The sequence below is a fragment of the Mytilus trossulus genome, chromosome 3 (genome assembly GCF_036588685.1).
Source record: "Mytilus trossulus isolate FHL-02 chromosome 3, PNRI_Mtr1.1.1.hap1, whole genome shotgun sequence".
In the NCBI taxonomy this organism is placed as follows: domain Eukaryota; kingdom Metazoa; phylum Mollusca; class Bivalvia; order Mytilida; family Mytilidae; genus Mytilus; species Mytilus trossulus.
In genome coordinates this window covers 68,773,096-68,792,238 of record NC_086375.1, presented here as the reverse complement: position 1 = coordinate 68,792,238, position 19,143 = coordinate 68,773,096, and the positions used below count along the sequence as shown (strand labels likewise).

Here is a 19,143-nt window from a genome sequence, read left to right as displayed (position 1 = left end):
AAGTACAACAAAAATACCCAATTGGACGCAATTGGTAAATTTACAGATCAGGCGACTATTCTGGTAGATAGAAGATTATCAATAGTGATATTAGACAAAGACAAAGTGTATCTGTCAAACAATTCCCGATGATGGCAATTGCACGTTTATAATGTCGATTTAGTCATTCTTCCTTTTGTGTCAAGGAAAAAAATCTAGGTTATGAAGTTCGTATAATTTAAAATTGTAAGTTTGCACCATTTAGATAGGTTAACCCCCTACACTGGGTAGAGGGTATATGTTACTTGTGAAAAATGAATAGTGCAAGATGGCAAAGCTTACATCGTTAATTAAGTCGTAAAACATAGTTTGTAAGACCCCAATCAATGACATTATCAACGAAATAAAAAAAAAATTAAGTCTTATATGTCATACGGAAAAAGAACTAAAAATAACAAGAACACTCTCTAGCTCTGGTGAAAGTAAGTCAAGAAAATCACTTAAAAAAAACGTAAAGGGCATACAATACAGTTACAGGAGAGTTAAAGACGTTGCTAACGTTCCCGACGCCAAACTGTGACATATCGGGAAAAGATCAACTATGTTTTATAACTTAAACTGATTTAACTTGTAAAGGAGTACATATATGCCCCCTTTTATAAATGTCATTATGTTTGATCACGTATAAAGATTATCTTCGACAATTTTAATGAAAAAATCAACATTGATTTTTTTTTATAAATATAATGCAAAAAAAATGCCGTTTTGTCCTAAAACCCAAAGAAATGTTATACATAAAAAAAGCATATTCATGTCATTTTGAGAAGATTTTCATTATGTTATTACAAAAATTTGGTTGTGTCTATCTGTTGAAACCGAGAAATTTTTAGTAAATGTCTAAAATATCGACCCCTTTTATCTCTTAAAGTAGCACATGAAGGGTATATGCTTTATTTCATATTTGAATTGCTAAGGTGAAAAATAGCTTGGGTTCAAAGTTTTGTAAAACAATCATCATGGGATCGAAACTGTATCGTACGTCCTGTAGATCAAATAAACCATGTAGCATATATATGTTTCCTATTATATTGTGCATAATATAAATGTCCACCTAAATTTAAATTATGACATTTTAGATGCTTAGCAAAACGATGTATTTAACATATGAAAACAAAACTCCAATTTATATAAGTGCATGATAATATCCCTTGTCATTTCATTCTTTGAACGAATATATATAACAACACAACATGCTTCAATAATGTGAAAACGACGTGTGGATTAATTTCGTCTTTATATTTGAATCACATGTCTTTCTCAGTGTCTAAACATTTTTCGTCTCAGAACCTCAACTACATCAGGAAAATTATTTGCCTCTGCTAGTTTTATTGCAGTATTTCCATCATAATCAGTTTTATTGAAATCTGCATTAAAATCCAACAATGTAGACACCATATCTTCGAAACCATTTCGAGCAGCTATCATCAACGGTGTTTCGTTTTGATAATTATAACTGTTTACATCGATTCCGTTCTGAAGCAGTAGGTGCACAATATTATCATGTCCATTTTCACATGAGAGATGTAAAGGATTAGTTTCTGTATAGTTATGTTCATAAAGATTAAAAATCTTTATAAGAACTTCAGCAATATCTCTGTATCCGTTTTCGCATGATGCTAATATGGAATTTATTTGTATATCATTACCATAATCTTTTAAATAAACAAGTCGTTCTACAATATCAAGATAACCGTTACGACAAGCTATATATAAAGGGCATGTTTCATACGAGGAGTATTGATGAACAAGATTGGTTTCCTGAACTAAAAATGTTGCAACATCACTTTTGCCCTTCTCACAGGCGACAAATAAGCAAGATTTTTTATCGAACGGAGTAATGTTTTCATCAGCTCCATTTCTTAATAAATGCGACACTACATCTACATGTCCTTCTATACAAGCAGCATAAAGGGGAGTCGTGCTATCAACAGAACAATAGTTTATACTTTTCATACTTCTTTTCATCAAAAGTTTAACAATTTTTAAATATCCTTCTTGACTTGCTAGGTATAATGGCGAAATTTGATCATTGGTGTATACATCTACTTTAGCATTGTTGTTCAGCAAAATATGAACAATTTTGAGCCGATTTGTTTCACACGCTATGTGTAAAGGAGTAGACCCCTTTAAAGTTTTTTTATTGACATTAGCTCCTCTACGAAGAAGCATACGTACTAACAGCTCATATCCACCTTGACATGCTGCATATAGTGGAGATGCTCCTGTTACCTTACACTTTTCTACATCAATAGTCTCATTTTGAAGCAGAATTTCAACAATTTGCTCATGTCCATAAAGGCAAGAAATAAATAAAGATGTTTCATGCTCGCTATTGCATTGGTTGATATTTGCATTGTGTTGTAATAGAACAGCAGTTATTTTTGAATTTCCAAAGCGACATGTTTGGTATAAGGCAAACGTTTGATCATCATGCCTGTAGGAATTGACTTCAACATCAGGACGAGAGAGAAGAAGGTTTGAACATTCCACTTTTTGTTTTAGTGTCGATATAAAAAGTGGGGATTCGCCAATTATATTTTGAATGTTAACAGTGGCATTTGCATCGAGTAACACCTGAACAATATCTGTAAATCCTTTTTTGCATGCAATAAAAAGAGGTGTGTTACCATCGTCTCTTTGAAGATCGATATCAATAGCATTTTTACCAGAAGAATCCCATTTTATCAATTCCTTAACCACAGATATGTGACCCTTTTTAGAAGCTATATAGAGAGGAGTTGTTTTGTTCTTTTTATGCTTATTTACTTTTGTTTTCCTGTTTTTTAATAATCTGACAATCTTAACGTAGCCGAATTTGCAAGCAATATAAAGAGGTGTTTTCCCTTTATCCGATTGCTTGTTTACGGATACGTATCCATCCAAAAGCATTTCAACTATATCTAAGCTGTTTGATTCAAATGCCATATCTAAAGGACTTATACCATCTTTAGTGCATTGTTCAGCATTAGCGCCATGTTTTAATAGTTCCTGGACAATGTCGATATTTCCTTCTGCACAAGAAATGAATAAAGGCGAAGCACCGTCATTTCTACGCATATCTACAGCACGTTGAATTCTACTTTTTGTTTCAGTTATATGGATAGATTCTCCCTCCGGCAACTCTTGTATGTCAGATAAAGACGTCTCTGCCGTTGTTGGTCTACATTGCTGAATTTTTTGTAGTTCTGCGTCTTTTTGTAGCAACATGATTACTATTTCTGAATAGCCTTCTTCACATGCCTTGAAAAGAGGAGTAGATCCATCCGCTATGCTTTGATTGATATCTATATTCTTTTCAAGCAAACGGGTAATAATTGTAGCATTTCCATTTTCACATGCTGCGTATAACGCAGAAACACCATCATTTGTTAGAGAGTTAACATTTGCGCCGGCATCCAGTAATAAATTAATTATATCGTTGTGACCTTCAGAACATGCAATAAATAAGCACGATATATCATTACATCCAGCATTAGTATTAGCTTTTGCATAAATCAAATCTTCTACGATTCTAATATGTCCTTCTTGACATGCGATGAAAAGAGGAGACGTTTCTTGGTTTTTCTGATCACGACAGTAGTTCACATCTGCGGAGCATTCTATTAATTTTGAAACAATTTTCGAATGACCATTCTGTGACGCAATAAATAATGGTGTTGTTTCTTCAAATACAAACTCATCAACGGATTTACTGGTACTACTAATTGCTTGTAGCAACATATCTACAATTTTTTCATAACCCAATTCTGAAGCAGCATATAATGGTGAAATGCCATTAAATCTGCATATATTACAATCTGCACCGTTTTTCAGTAGTAAAGCTACAATCGACTCAAATCCTTCCTGACAAGCAATAAATAGCGGAGACGTTTTATCATCTGTACATTTATTTATCATGCGACAATTTGATTCATGATGAACGAGTATATCAACTACTTTGACAAATCCATTGTTACAAGCAACAAATAAAGGGGAAGTATCGTTTCGGCATAATGTCGGATCTGCATTTTTCATAAGCAATATCCTGACGATCCCTGATTGGCCATTACGACATGCGATAAATAATGGTGTTGATTCATCATCTCTTATATGGTTGACTTGTGCATCATATGCCAGGAGAAGACGCACTATTTTCTTTGAATTTAAATCACATGCATCAAAAAGAGCTGTTGATTGAGTTGTAGTTTCAAAATTTACATTTGCTTTATTCATAAGCAAAACTTTAACGATATCGTACATTTCATTTTGACATGAAATCATCAATGGAGATAAACCTACGCTACATGCGTTAACGTCTGCTTTAGACGTCAACAGCAGTTCAACAATGGATAGGTGTCCTTGATTACACGCAATAAACAAAGGAGTAAGATTATCTTTCGTGGAACTATTTACAAGAGCCGTATTTTCCAAAAGAAATGTCACAATTTCCTCGTGCCCTTCTTGACAAGAGAGAAACAATGCCGATTCATTCATTACGTTACAAAGATTTACGTCGGCTTTATTGTGTATGAGCAAACATACAATATCAAAGTGACCTTCCTGGCAAGCTGAATGAAGCGGTGTACATCCGTTTTCCCGGCTGAGATTAGGATCAGCTTCATGACACAGCAGCAATCGAACAATATCGATATGTCCCTGTTGGCTAGCAATGTATACAGGTGTTGAACCATTTTCAATGTAGGAATTTTTTTCAGCACCATATTTTAGCAAAATCTGGACAATTTTGAAATTTCCTTGTTGTGATGCGATGTAAAGGGGTGAAATGTCATAATTCTTTATGCAGTGTTTGTTAATATCAACTCGAGATTTGACTAAAAAATTAACCATGTCGAGATATCCTGCAAAACAACAAAACAGCAACGGTGAATAACCAGTTTCTTTATCTATTTGGTCAAGAAGTGAAGCAAAACTCGTGGCTAACTTGGTTTCTAAATTTGTCATCAGTTTCCTCCGATAGTCATCCGAGTTCATTTGTGTACTCGAAAATATTGAAAGTAAGTGCCCATTCTTTAACTCATAGATTAATCTGTCAAAGTAATATTTTTCTTTGTTTTCATTAATAATAATAGAAAATTCATTACATTCTTCGTTAATGGATTCTAGCATGCATCTCTCGTTTATTAAAGAGTAGTTTCCATATTTAAGTACGCAATCAGAAAACTTTTTACCGACGAAACCTGCCAAAAAATCAAATATTGTATCATGCTTAGTTGTATAAATGTCACCAACCTTTTGCAAATATGTGAGAAGAAACGAATTTAAGTGTTCTATTATCAGCCGTTTTGAGCTTGCAGGAGTTATGCAACATTCGTCACACGCATTTTCTAACATTGCGTTGAAGAATGGATTATCACATTCTGTAATCCAGGTTTCTTTAATGTGATTATTGGTAAGGACAATCAATACTAGTGCGCAAAACTTTGTTTTGTCACTTTGATCAAAAAGCATCTGAAATTCGCTTTCGTATATTTCATATGGATTGGTAAAGAACTCTTTCAAAAGTAACTGCTGATTTTTCGAATAAAGATTGCACATCAGCGGAAATGCATCATAACATCCCATAGCAGGAATTTTATCAGCCTCACTAGGAAGATACATGTTTGCTATCGATTTTCTTTCTTCTTCTGATAACACAAATTCGGCTGACATGTTACAAAGGCTCTGTGTAAGAAACGTTAAATGTTTAAATTGGCTTTCTCGGAAAACTTGCAATCGACAAGTAAGTATCAACTTCACACTGAATTCTTTTAGAATACTCTTTGTTGATTCCATATATTTCAACCATTCGTTTATGTCATTTTGGATAACAGTATAACGACCACAAAAATCGTCCACTAAAAATATTTGTTTTTTCGAGATGCTAAAATACTTTTCAAGTTCAAAAGGTGACTTAATCGGAACAATTACGTAATCTAGATGGTTGTGCATCTGTAATGCAACATGATGAGCTGTTGCTGTTTTGCCAGCTCCTGATACTCCAACAATAAGCATACAAGGATTACTTTGTATGCATTCATACACATACCTTGATGCCTCTATTTCAACATAATTTTCATCCTCTTTCCTCCAGTTGGCAATTTCTGTCAAATGAAGTCCTGAAAGAATTTAAGTTTTTTTCATAACAATGCATTATGTCCAATGCTTCTGGTGTTTATGAATTTTGTATTTTTATTAATCTTTTTCGAGAGTATTTAGAGGGTTTTTAAATTGCTCGTTGTCTGTGATTATTGAATATCCAAAATTGTTAGTGTGTACTTTTGGTTTTTTTTAGTTAATGCATTTGCCTTTTCGATTTGTTATCATTGCACGTTGATGTCTTGCCCCATGCAGTTTCTCTCAAAAGAAACCACTTTTTGGGTTACTAAACACAATACTTAGTGTGTGTTTTTGTACACATATATTTAATTTCAAAATTTAACAATAATTTTCATAGTATTACAACACTGCATATTAACACATGACATGGGTTAAATTATTTGTTCTTCCTGTGCTATAATCTGGATAATGCACAGCTAAGGTGTGTATAGGCTCGGTACTTATACATCTCGTCAATGTGTTTGTATTGGCTTTCATTTTTGGTGGTTTGTTTTGTATATGCGACTTTTTGTATTTCTTGTGTTCTTATAACGCGACTCTGTACTTTAAAAGATCCCGTCAGTATGATATTGTTCTATTATATGTCATTATGATATATTTCTATTATGAATTACTATATACGTTGAACCACAAACGTCAAAATCATTCAATCGCGTAGTGGAATTAACTACTTTTTTTTTTTTGATTCTTATAAATTCTATATATAACTTTTGGACTAGTTTAAATCTCGGTCTATTTCTGAAATTTATTCTTACATACTTTTGATTTTTTAACCCTATATGCTAATATTGCCTATGTAAATTTTAAAATTGTCGCATGCACATTGAACGATAAATTTATGTGACTTATAAAAAAATTACACTCAAATCAATCAATGTGTTCGTAGATAGTAGATGTTTTTGTGTTCTGTTAAATTGTTCCTTTTAAAATTGTTATACGATGATGACTGATGATTTTGACTATTTTATTTACAGTGTCTGCTTAATTAACGCATCAATGTAAATATAACGGAATTTGATGAGACTGTCATTAAAGTGAGAGGGTTAGCGCTATAGAACCAGGTTTAATCCATCATTTTCTACATTTGAAAATGCCTGTTCCAAGTGAGGAATATGACAGTTCTTGTCCATTCGTTTTTGATGCGTTTTGTTATTTGATTTTGCCATATGATTTTAGATTTTCCGAATTGATTTTCCTCTAAGTTCAATATTTTTTGTGATTTTACTTTTTTTTTACTACCTCAGACATATATAGCAATGTTCGAAAGTACTCTGGCCTTTAGGGGCGAACCCTAAAATTGAAATTAAGAGAAATTAATCACCGAGTGTAGGGAGAATAAAAAAATAACATTGTTTACGATTTTATGCTAAAAATGTGAACAGCGGTATACTACTGTTGTCTTACTTTCCAATCAGAGCGTGGGACATAAATTATTTGATAATTTTTTTTAATTTTTTTTGGTAATTTCTGCCAAAAAAAGGTGGTTTTTTTTAATATCCAAATAAATAAAATCTGTTTTTGATTAGTTTTGTGTTCAATTTAATTACGACTATTCAGATATGTTATTAAATACTCACCAACCTTTAACTTCATAAAAGCCTATTCCCCCTTTCTTTCCCCTAAAAGAAACTTTCATAGGAGTCATGGATTGCGGAATATCGTCCGCATATTTACAAAATGTTAACGTAAATTGATGGCGTCATGTGTTAAAATAGTTATTGGTCTATCAAACCGGTATATTTAATTCAATCAGCACTGTCGAGATGACCTTTTAACACGAACTCCTACATCTTTCGGGTTAATGAGGGTCACCCGACCTGTGCAGAATAAATGATATATATCGACTTGATTGGTCAATAACTGTAACTTAAATTTATAAGGAAGGGATGATTTCTATCTATATAGTGAATTTCATTTCATTGGCGGGAAGTTCTTAAATTTGCTGAAGTCTTTGTTTAGGATGACCAAGAAATATTTACCATCATTTTTTTTGTTCGTGGGACTCTCTGAGCAGAAATGACTCTATAGTGTATTTTAAAAATAGTAACTCATTTGGTGACGAAGCAAAACCTATTTACCCTTCTGGAGTAATTGCATGGTTCACCTTGGTTTTAATTTTGGTTCGAGTTGGTTTATTTTAGTTTTCTATGCTCTGTTTTGAGGACTGTAACTAATCAGGTTGTTGGAATTTTTTTCTATGTAGGGTAGGGAGTTTTCCTTTGTGTGTGTGTTTTTTTATGGATTTAAATTGCACTTTTAGTATTTCCTGTATAAATGTATCCTTAATGCTGAATGACAAAGTTAACAATCTTGGTGGTCTATCCAAAAACATTCACGAGGGCTGAAAATGTATTAATAGCTCTTGAAAGTGTCTTACTATAAGTTAGAGGGTTAGTAAAATCCCTAGGGGGTGAGGATGGAGGCCGAATCCTCTTTGAATTTTATTCACCCTCTATGGATCCGTAGGGGGTCAATAGTTAACCGTATAACGAATGTATCGGACGCTGGACTTTTCTACGGCATTTTGTTGAAAAATAAACAATGAATCACAATAACATAAATAGAGGACGTCGCCATTAACGCGTCATGAACCCCATATGAAACTTACTAACCCCATACGGTCTCATAGGGGGTTACCACGTGAAGGCGTTAAACCAATCACAACATGATAATTCATCTGTGGTCCGATAATTGTAGTTATGCATCATTTTGATTGTGTTATTTTTGCTTCTACTTATGGTCCATTTAGTACAAAATACTATACGATCGTGTAAGGTAGTCATAATCATTCAAAAGAGTTCTGAAGTACTGTAGATACATGATTTATGTATCAACTTCAATCCAAACTATCATTCATGATTACAGGAGTCTACAAAGCAAAGGTAAGGAAACTATTGACTCACTATTACTAATGACTAACTACCACAAAACTAAATAAACATAATTATATACTACAGGTTATGAGAAAGAATATAACACTCACTTCTTATATTTTGAGGGATGCTTTCAATTTTTATCTCAGTCAATTGAGATCTAAACAGTTTCAATTGAAGCAATATCTCGTGATGTGCGCTTGCAAAGACAGCAAATCGTAAACTATTACATTCTTGTGCTATATCTGATCCACCTATTCTCACAGCAGCCTATGGGATTAAAACAAAAAAGTAATTATGAAAAAAAAAGATATTTTTGTAAATACTTTGGCCTAGATAAAGACAAACCTATTCATTTCTACATAATCAGATTTATAAAAGATTTCTGAAACAGCTTTTTAAAGAACTTAAACTCTGTTTGAACTCTGATTTTGGAACTTGCAATTATTTGTAAGACGTATTATTGTTTTATTTTTGACATTTATTAAAAATTCAGTAAAAAATTCAGGGGCTTTATATCTACGGCATTTATGGTATGATATACTGTTCGCTTAGTCTATTGGCATCCACCGAAGATTTTTAAACAGTGGTGCTAATGATAAAAAGGATCAGCATTTTATACTAGTCTTGCTGCAATTTTCTGCAATTTTATTATTCGTACTTACACTAGCTTATCTTTAGCACATCCACTCTAAATAAATCCAGAATAATCAGTGGGAGAATGTATCCAATGGCATTATAAATCAACTTTCTTGAATCAACATTTAAAAATTTCTTAATCTTAGAGAGTGAATGGAGTAGAGATGATATTGATGAACATGAGTAATTTGCACGGCCTGTCCATGACAGATTAGAGTCGATTCTTACATCTAAATATTTTTCATTTGGTGATTTTTGTAGAAGATAATTCTCATAAGTTCAGATATATGCAACTTGATAGAAATTCAGTCTTTATCTTAAGCTTGTATACCCATATCCATACATGTAGTTAAATTAGAACTTATTAACATACTAATTTCATGACACAGTTTTCGAAGCACTATATGTACGTCCGTTTGTTCATTCGTCAGTCTGTCCATGTGCCTTGTAAGCGATATTCTAACTGGTTGGATGTTTATTGATGAAACTTTACACAAATGTAGATTTTCTAAAGGAATTCAATGTTATACTTATGATATTAGTCCCGGTACAACTAGTTCTGGTTGGTGTAAATATTCTGTTTGTCATGAAGAAATTGTTTCTTACGGTAAGTTAATAAAAGCACTATGAGATGATAAAGAACAGTAGAAGACATAAAAAATTATATCTTAACTTGAACAATGAAAGTTACACAATTAATATGTGTCCCACAAGGTAGTAGCAAATAGTAAAAACACAATCTGGTCTTTAAAATTGACATTAAATACTTCACTCTGATAAACACGGTAAACAGTTTTAATTTTACTCTAAGGTTCAAGTTCATCGTTAAATTGCCATCAAGATAAATGACAGCGTCAAATTAAAAAAAAAAAAATTATATACTAGATGTGTTTTAACCAATATTTGACATACTAGATGTGTTTTAACCAATAGTTGACATACTAGATGTATTTTAACCAATAGTTGACATTCTAGATGTGGTTTAACCAATATTTGACATACTAGATGTGTTTTAACAAATAGTTGACATACTATATGTGTTTAAACGAATAGTTGACATACTTGACGTGTTTTAACTAAAAGTTGACATACTAGATGTGTTTTAACCAATAGTTGACATACTAGATGTGTTTTAACGCATATTTCAGGAGTTTGCTGTTTCGTTTAAATAGCTAGCTTTCCCATTCTCAAATCATTAAAAATCCAAAATTTTAAAACAAGATCACTAAACAATATTCAACAAGAAAAATATTTTCTTCTCGCTGTTTATTCTAATATGGCCTATAAGATTTTACCGCTGCAACAGTCGACCAAACTTCAGAAAATTGTGTTGTTGTCATCTTTGTTTCACTCTTGTGTGCTATTTGGTTTCTGTAGAACTTTATTCTGGCTACATCATCCCCTTCTGTAGTATCTGCTTTATCTGGTAACTGGTCAAAACCCTTTTTTGGTCGGCTGATTTTGGTGAAGTGTCTCAAAAAAGTCACCATTAGGGAAATATCAAAAGTTTCCGAGTTAGGTCCACCTGTAAAATTTACATTAAATACGTTTTATTGTTCACATGTCAAATAAGTCACTCTTAATGTAAATAACGGCAAGTATGGGCAACACCAAAAGACTTCTGGGATCGGAAGTAACAAATAAACAAAAGACACCGCAAATTGTATTCTATTAAACTTGCTTATTAGTTGCAAATTTTAAATACTTTTCTAATGTATTGCAGAACAAATACAATATGAAGTGTGTGGCACGGAATTTAACGTGAATAGAGCATGGTAATCACATTGGATTTAATATCACCTATCGGTCATCGCATTCATGCAAAATAATCCCAATAAAATGATAGTGCAAGTATTCAATGGTAGTAAGCCGTGTGCGTTGTATGATGGGATTTACAGATAACGTGTTTAATTCGTTCACGTTTACTCAATACAGACATCATTACGACCCTTAGATGTAAAAAAAAAATGTACAAAAATTACAATTTTATAATTCCTTTATAACTAATTTTGTCGATTTATAGTCAGAAATATGATATTCAATTTCGCTTTCAATGAAAATTCATAATCATACATTTGTAATTGGGTTTCGGTTTGGTTATCTATGTGACACAATTGTGCCAATTGTACTTTGAAATGTTCGTTTTGGGTAAACAAATATTTGAACTAATTTCATACATGACCATTTAGTATTTATGACTGAATGGGTGAATGTCCTCATGCTAGTATAAGAAATCTTTTGTGAGGTATTGGAATGTCCTGAGATCAGTCGGTTTATTCTTGATATATTAAAGGCATCTCTTAGTTGGAAATACATATGGCTTTTTAGAGTGGTTTATTAGATATGTGGGGATTAAACTGATCATGATCGATAAGGTATGAATTAGGTTGATTATTTATAACTAAAATTAGATTAATTAAACCGTAAGTTTATACCTGAAATAGTTGAAACCAAATAAGATGTGCTAGTCCGTGCAACGTTTAATCCTTGCAAATACTTATGGGGTCTTTTAAATTACACAAAATCTACTATATGTGCAAAAATTGAATTTCAGTTTGGAAAGAATAATTTATTTGGAAGCTCTAATAAGCTTTGACCTAGCTTTCAGTAACTGAAAGTGCTCTTAGATATATACCTTTAGATTTCTGTCTTAGTGTTAATTGTATTTTTCAATGCTGCGTATCGACCTGATGAGTCAAGCCCTTTCCAACATAGTTTGTATGTTCATTCTATTTGTTTATTTTTGCTCATTGTCGAACCGTATGTACCGTATGTACTTCATTATTTTGAACATTAATGAGGCTGTTTATTTTCTCGTTTGAATTGTTTAAACATTTGTTATTTAGGCGGGGTCTTTTATATGTTTTCTCATTGTTGATAGCTGTACGATGACTTAAAGTTTTTAATTTATGTGTCATTTGGGCTCGTGTGGAGAGTTTTCCCATTGGTAATCATAGTTATACCACATCTTTTTTATATTGTTATTTATCTGAACACAACTATTTACTCTTTGTTCACATGTAGTTTTATTGTATTATTTGGAATTTTCTTTGTTGGAGTTACTTGCATATAAGTGAATGGATTTCTAAAATGTCAATATGGTATTATGTGTTACAATCTTTAACTTTACCTACCTCCAAGTGGATAGAGCATGTCATACTGAGATTGGTTGATGATATGTTGATTACGTAGTTTCATTATTTTGGAGTACAACACATTAAGTTGTTTTTTCAATTGATTTGGGTTGAATTCTCTGTTAAATACTTTCCTAATGGCTTTTGGTGAAATCTCGTTCGTGAGCAAAAAAATTCTGACAAAATTTTCTTCCTCGGTACTTACTATTGAACTGTTTGCCATTTTTTAGATTTAATACTGAAATGATAAAAAGAACAATTTAAAAAGACTTTTTACAACTAATATCATGACAGGGGTTACAAAACAACTGGGATATTAAAATCAATTTTATTTTGAATTCGTAGTCCACAGCTTCCACAATAAAGTACATTACCTTTTGATGTTGATGTATAAATAACATAACGATACCAATTTTCCTGCACCAGATGCGCATTTCGACAATACCTGTCTCTTCAGTGATGCTCGTGGCCAAAATATTTGAAATCCAAAGCTTATATTAAAGATGAAGAGCTATAATTCAAAGGTCCAAAAAGAATATCCAAATCCTTGAAAGGAATCAGAGCTTTGCCTGATTGAGATACATTCCTTAAGCCTCGGTCACACCTTACCGGATAGCTCGAACGGACGTCTAACGGATAAAACAAAAAGTTATCCGTTGACAAAATTTTTATCCGTTGGAAGTCCGTTGGTGTACTAACGGACATGTAACGAATGCCTAACGGACAAACAACGGACATTGAACGTACGTGAAACGGATACATACCGGACAGAACGGACGTCGAACGTACATTCAACGGACGAGTAACGGATAAAACGGACACCTAACGGAAGCGTAACGGATAAAACTGATGAACAAAATAATCTGAAAATTAAAGGCAATAAACCATCTAAAAATTAAAGGCAATAAACCATCTGAAAATTAAAAGAAATAAACCATCTGAAAATCAAAGGCGCGTCAGATGGACATGGTATCTAGTATATATGTTATAATATTTGCTTCTGTGAAAGTCTGGTCAGTAGAACAGTTATCAAGGTCACACGTACCAAACAAATTGAACAATTATCCGGGTTTTTTTTACGTTTCTTCACACGAGGGTCACTTTTTGAGTTAACTGGTTTAGTTGATTTTATTTTGTATTGCGTCTTGTTTAGCATGATATGTGTGCAAATATAGAGCTCCTCTGATTAAAAAAAATCAAGGTAGAAGCAGTGTGGTAATTCAGTCTTATAGAGTTTAAGTTGATTTTCTGAATTTGTTTATATAATGTACCTCTGGTATGAAAACGGATGTGGTGTTATGCGGAACTCTCCATCCTTACTGCATGCTACGATATTTTGCTCCAGAAGCAAGGTGTCTAAGTGTAATTGCTAACTTAAGTCCTGGCCCCGGCGCCATAAAACTATTTGAGTACAGTTTTTTTAATCAGCCTGAGAATTTTCTCAATTTTTTTATTCTCAGCAAAATACACCGCCATAAAAAAATTCTCAGATTTTTTTTACTCAAAGTTAAGAATATTCTTAAATATTTGAGTATGGCCAAGAGCATACTTAAGTATAAAAAAAATCTTAAATGTTGCTATTTAGGGTATTTTATATAAAATTACAATTGTTAATAATATTTTTATTTTATTTTGAAGAACGTCACTAATCTACACAAACCAAGTTGTATCCAAAAAGAGCATATTTATTCAGTTCAAAATTTTTGTTTGGTAAACGTCGTCTTTTTCATATATTTTGTAGAATAATTACTCAATTTTGTCAAAAACTGTAAAAATTGAGGTTTCAGGCTTTTTTCCAGAGTTCATAATTTGTTGATTATTTTAATTATTCAATCAAACTGTTGCTAAAACAAATAAAAAAGTACATACAGTTCTATGATACTATGAATTTAAGAAAAGATTGAAATACATTTTTATTCTAGTGTGAAACAGCTTCACTACTCCTTTGTTTTAAGAAATTACCCACATTTTTAGAGGGCATCGGATATTTGAGCGAACATTTTTTTTGGTTAGGGCTATTTGACTGATATTCTAGAACGGAAACCATTGCATTTGATTTTTTTTAGGTACATATAAGTTTTTTCTTCACTACCACACGCATGCAATAAATGTTAAATATATTTTAATATTCTCCAAAGTATTTGAGATAATGACAATAATTGATATTATGTTAGACAGTTGGGCCTATCAAGGATAAAATATAGTTTATGTGGTCGTTTTTTTCTTCTTTCTTTTTAGATTAATCTCTCTTATATCTACTTTTTACAATTTACTACTGCATCAGGTACCTTTATAATATTGCAATATTGGTACCTTATATTATCAGATTATTACATGGATATTTAATTCGAATTGAATTCGAATCGAATTCGCTGATCGCGTTCACACACTCTTTTTTAATTCGAATTAGAATTGACGTTAGGACGTACAACGTTACGAATGCGAATTTAACTAATTCGAATTAGTTAATGCGAATCGAATTCGAATTACGTGTGAGCTCAGCACTAGGTTCAATATCAGCCCAAGAGCCGCGATATGAAAAATGACATGTTATGATCTTTTTATCATATGCTTCAACAGTAGAGAAAAATAACAGAGTCATATATTGATCTTTTACGTTAAAAAGAAGTTCAAAGAGTGAAAGGTTCACCGACATCGGACCTAAAATTTGATAAATTCGATATGAAATCTTTCTATCATATGTCTCAACAGATAAAAAACCCATTTTGATATGGACTGGAACGGACGTTTGGGATATAAACGCCTGGTTACACGTTACATTAGTAATGTTTTTCACTGAAAACGTAGCATTGAGGTGTATTTTCCGGAATTTGCCGAGTATCACCGGAATGCCACGTGATAACGTTACGGAAAGGCATGTGATAACAATCGAAGCATGTGATAAACTTTTCATGTCAGCCCGCTAAGCACCAATCCGAAAAATATGGAATATAAGTTGATCTAATGCTGTTATCATACGGAAAAAATCATATGTTATTTAGTCTAAGTATATGATAACTACAATTGCAAACCAAATATATGTATAATCAAACATACCTAATGTCACCATTTCTACTGTTATTATCTTAGATATCCAAATTATTACAAAGATGAAAAATAATTTCCCCCTGTTTGGTTTTAAACAGGTATAAAATTGATAAATGTCTAATTTGTGCAGTACAGTAACAGATTCAGGGGAGATACAGACGTAAAATCTATCATGTGAAAATCATGATACATATGCACGATCAGAACAGAAGAATTTTACAGAATAAATATTTCTTACAAAATACGAAAAAAAAACCCACCCCCAATTCCACCAACTCCTTATAAAGACCCTCATATGTCATTGTGACGGATAGTTTTGCAATTGGTTCTATTCAACTTTTTTTTATTTTGAAAAAAGAATGTTCGAACACTTGGTGTTTTTAATAAATGAAATGGGCAATATATATGTCATGCCTTCTCACACGACGTCGTACGTTCAATTTCTCTTCCTGTGCAATATGATATTCACCTCATTATGCTGCTTGCTGATCAATTTTTATGACTACTTGATTAGTTATTCAATCGCTTTAAATTCTGTATCAAATTTATATTTAAAGTTACATACATGTATCTTGAATATGGATTACAATTATTTACTTGCTTTCATATTATAAAAATATCCGGTTTGTTGGTTTTTTGTTGTGTTTTGTTTTTTTGTTTGTTTATAGATCTGAGGAAAAAAAAGTTATAAACAATTAACTAAAAAATGTCACATAGTGTCTTCTAATGTGTCGTCTGAATTCATAATGTGTGTTATTGATCCGTCTTAATGTTTATTTGGCATGCCATACTCGATAGAAGTGCGGACGTGAAAGAAAGCACCCTTCACGTAAACGTCAATGCATATTACATTCCAAGGAGATAAAATTTCGAAGAAAACATCATCATTAAAACGTGCATCTTAGACAGAAGTTGTATAAAAATAAATGTTGGCACCGATATAAATCTGTTGGATGTAGAAATTATCCTCAAACTAGGTGTTTATTTAGAATAGACCATTCCACGCATATTACATGCTTAACAAATCTATGCAGTTTTCAACTTTGTCTAGTTTTCCAGACTGAAATAATTTGGAATAAACTATGGTATAATCAGAGACATATAATTAAGGAAGTGTACAAAGGAATGCCGATCCTCCCGCCTAAGTTCGGTCATGAGTTGGTCATATAGACCAAAACTGCGTCGTTTTTCAGGACTAAGCCATGGTCGTGTCCACCATCTCCTTTGTCTTCTCCTTTCGACAGCTATAAGGTTTATATTTGCTACATTTACGTTGAGTCTGGCCTGAATAAGAGCTGCTTGGTAGCAAAGACGTGCTCTTACTCCAAGATCAATCACGAATAATAAATAGTCATGACACTCACGAAAATCTAACATACCATACATTGGCATTTCTGACGCGAAATTTCAATTGGCATTTGTCCGTTTTACATCTAGTATTTTTGAATTTTATACATTTCTAATGCATGTTTTGTTTTTTATGTATATTATTTTTTTCAACTTCTCTGTAACCTTTGTACTTGCATGATTTTATGAGAATAAACTATCAGTAGGCATCCGTTTTATCCGTTATCCTTCCGTTAATGTCCGTTTCAAATCCGTTTTATCCGTTATGCGTCCGTTAGGCGTCCGGTAGACGTTCGTTGGTGAATTGGTCTACCGGATCTCCAACGGATGCATAACGGACACGTAACGGATACAAAACGGACGAGTACCGTACAAAACGGACGGCTAACGGACGTCTAACGGACGTTCAACGGACATTTTATCCGTTGGACGTCCGTTCAAAGTTTTGAACATGCTCAAAATGTTCCACCGGACAGAACGGACGTCAACGGATAGAACGGACGCTTAACGGACACGCAACGGATATGGACGGACGCCTAACGGATAAGAACGGACGTCTAACGGACATTAACGGATTGAAAAAAAGTTATCCGTTAGGCGTCCGTTCGAGCTATCCGGTAAGGTGTGACGGAGGCTTTAATTTATAATAATTTCTAACATTTTGTAACAGCAAATTTGAGTAACACAAAACACCAGGCAGAAGCTAGCGAACAATAGCTAGCGAACAATAAGCCAGCGAACAATTAGGCGATATATCGAGAAACCAAAAAACAGAATAAGACAACAACGGCCGTAAAATAAAAAAGTATTCAAAAAGGCAGAAAATCAGTTAAAATATAGCAATTTTAACTCAATTTTGAAATGGTTTTTATCCAATCCATTGATTTAACAAGTCGCTTTACTTTTTAGGCTAATATTCAGTACCACAATAACTCTGCATCTATCAACGGATTATTTGTAGGTGTAGGGCCACCAATGCACCCACTTCAATTTAGAACGTAAAAGTAGTCCTACCCTGTAAATTATGGCACCTTTTATGTCATTGTTTAATTTAGAGCTCAAAATTTGAAAAAAATGTCAAAAAATTAGGGGGGTCGGCCTATTCCAGGGCTTCTAGAGAAAAATAATGAGGGGTGTCACGGGGAATGACTATAAAGGTCTTGTAGAGGAGAAACAGGCGCTTCTTTTGCGCTAGGTATCGAAGGGCGCTATGTTCAAAAATCTGAAACTAGGGCTCAAAATTTGAAAAAAATGTCAAAAAATTAGGGGGGTCGGCCTATTCTAGGACTTCTAGAGAAAAATAATGAGGAGTATCACGGGGTATGACTATATAGGTCTTGAAAAGGAGAAACCGGCGCTTCTTTTGCACTAGGCATCGAAGGGCGCTATGTTCAAAAATCTGAAACTAGAGCTCAAAATTCGAAAAAATTGTCCAAAAAATGGGGGTAGGGTTGGCCTATTCCAGGAGTTCTAGAGAAAAATAATGGGGGGTGTCACGGGATATGACTATATAGGTCTTGTAGAGGAGAAACAGGCGCTTCTTTTGCGCTAGGTATCGAAGGGCGCTATGTTCAAAAATCTGAAACTAGAGCTCAAAATTCGAAAAAAATGTCCAAAAAATGGGGGTAGGGTCGGCCTATTCCTGGAGTTCTAGAGGAAAAAATGGGGGGTGTCACGGGGTATGACTATACAGGTCTTGTAGAAGAGAAACAGGCGCTTCTTTTGCACTAGGTATCGAAGGGCGCTATGTTCAAAAATCTGAAACTAGGGCTCAAAATTTGAAAAAAATGTCAAAAAAATGGGGGTAGGGTCAGCCTATTCCTGGAGTTCTAGAGAAAAAAAATGGGGGGTGTCACGGGGTATGACTATACAGGTCTTGTAGAAGAGAAACAGGCGCTTCTTTTGCGCTAGGTATCGAAGGGCGCTATGTTCAAAAATCTGAAACTAGGGCTCAAAATTTGAAAAAA

At 33.3% G+C, this 19,143-nt stretch overlaps 1 protein-coding gene across 1 annotated transcript; it reads right to left on the bottom strand.

Moving 5' to 3' along the window:
* Window positions 1–897: 897 nt before the first annotated feature.
* On the bottom strand, window positions 898–13,004 carry LOC134710981 (serine/threonine-protein phosphatase 6 regulatory ankyrin repeat subunit A-like). Its single transcript, XM_063571403.1, has 4 exons — window positions 12,782–13,004; window positions 10,943–11,172; window positions 9,119–9,278; window positions 898–6,134 (listed from the first exon to the last, which is right to left on the bottom strand). The coding sequence occupies exons 1-4, from the start codon at window positions 13,002–13,004 to the stop codon at window positions 1,297–1,299; spliced, it is 5,451 nt and encodes a 1,816-aa protein (XP_063427473.1). The 3' UTR covers window positions 898–1,296.
* Window positions 13,005–19,143: the final 6,139 nt, after the last annotated feature.

What these genes read in the sequence shown, in the direction of transcription:
- LOC134710981 (XM_063571403.1), bottom strand. Translation starts at nt 13,004, where the DNA reads ATGGCAAACAGTTCAATAGTAAGTACCGAGGAAGAAAATTTTGTCAGA. An exon ending in TTTGGTCGACTGTTGCAGCG is followed by an intron (nt 9,279 to 10,942) that starts GTAAAATCTTAT and finishes TTAATCCCATAG; the next exon opens with GCTGCTGTGAGAATAGGTGG. An exon ending in CATCCCTCAAAATATAAGAA is followed by an intron (nt 6,135 to 9,118) that starts GTGAGTGTTATA and finishes AAATTCTTTCAG; the next exon opens with GACTTCATTTGACAGAAATT.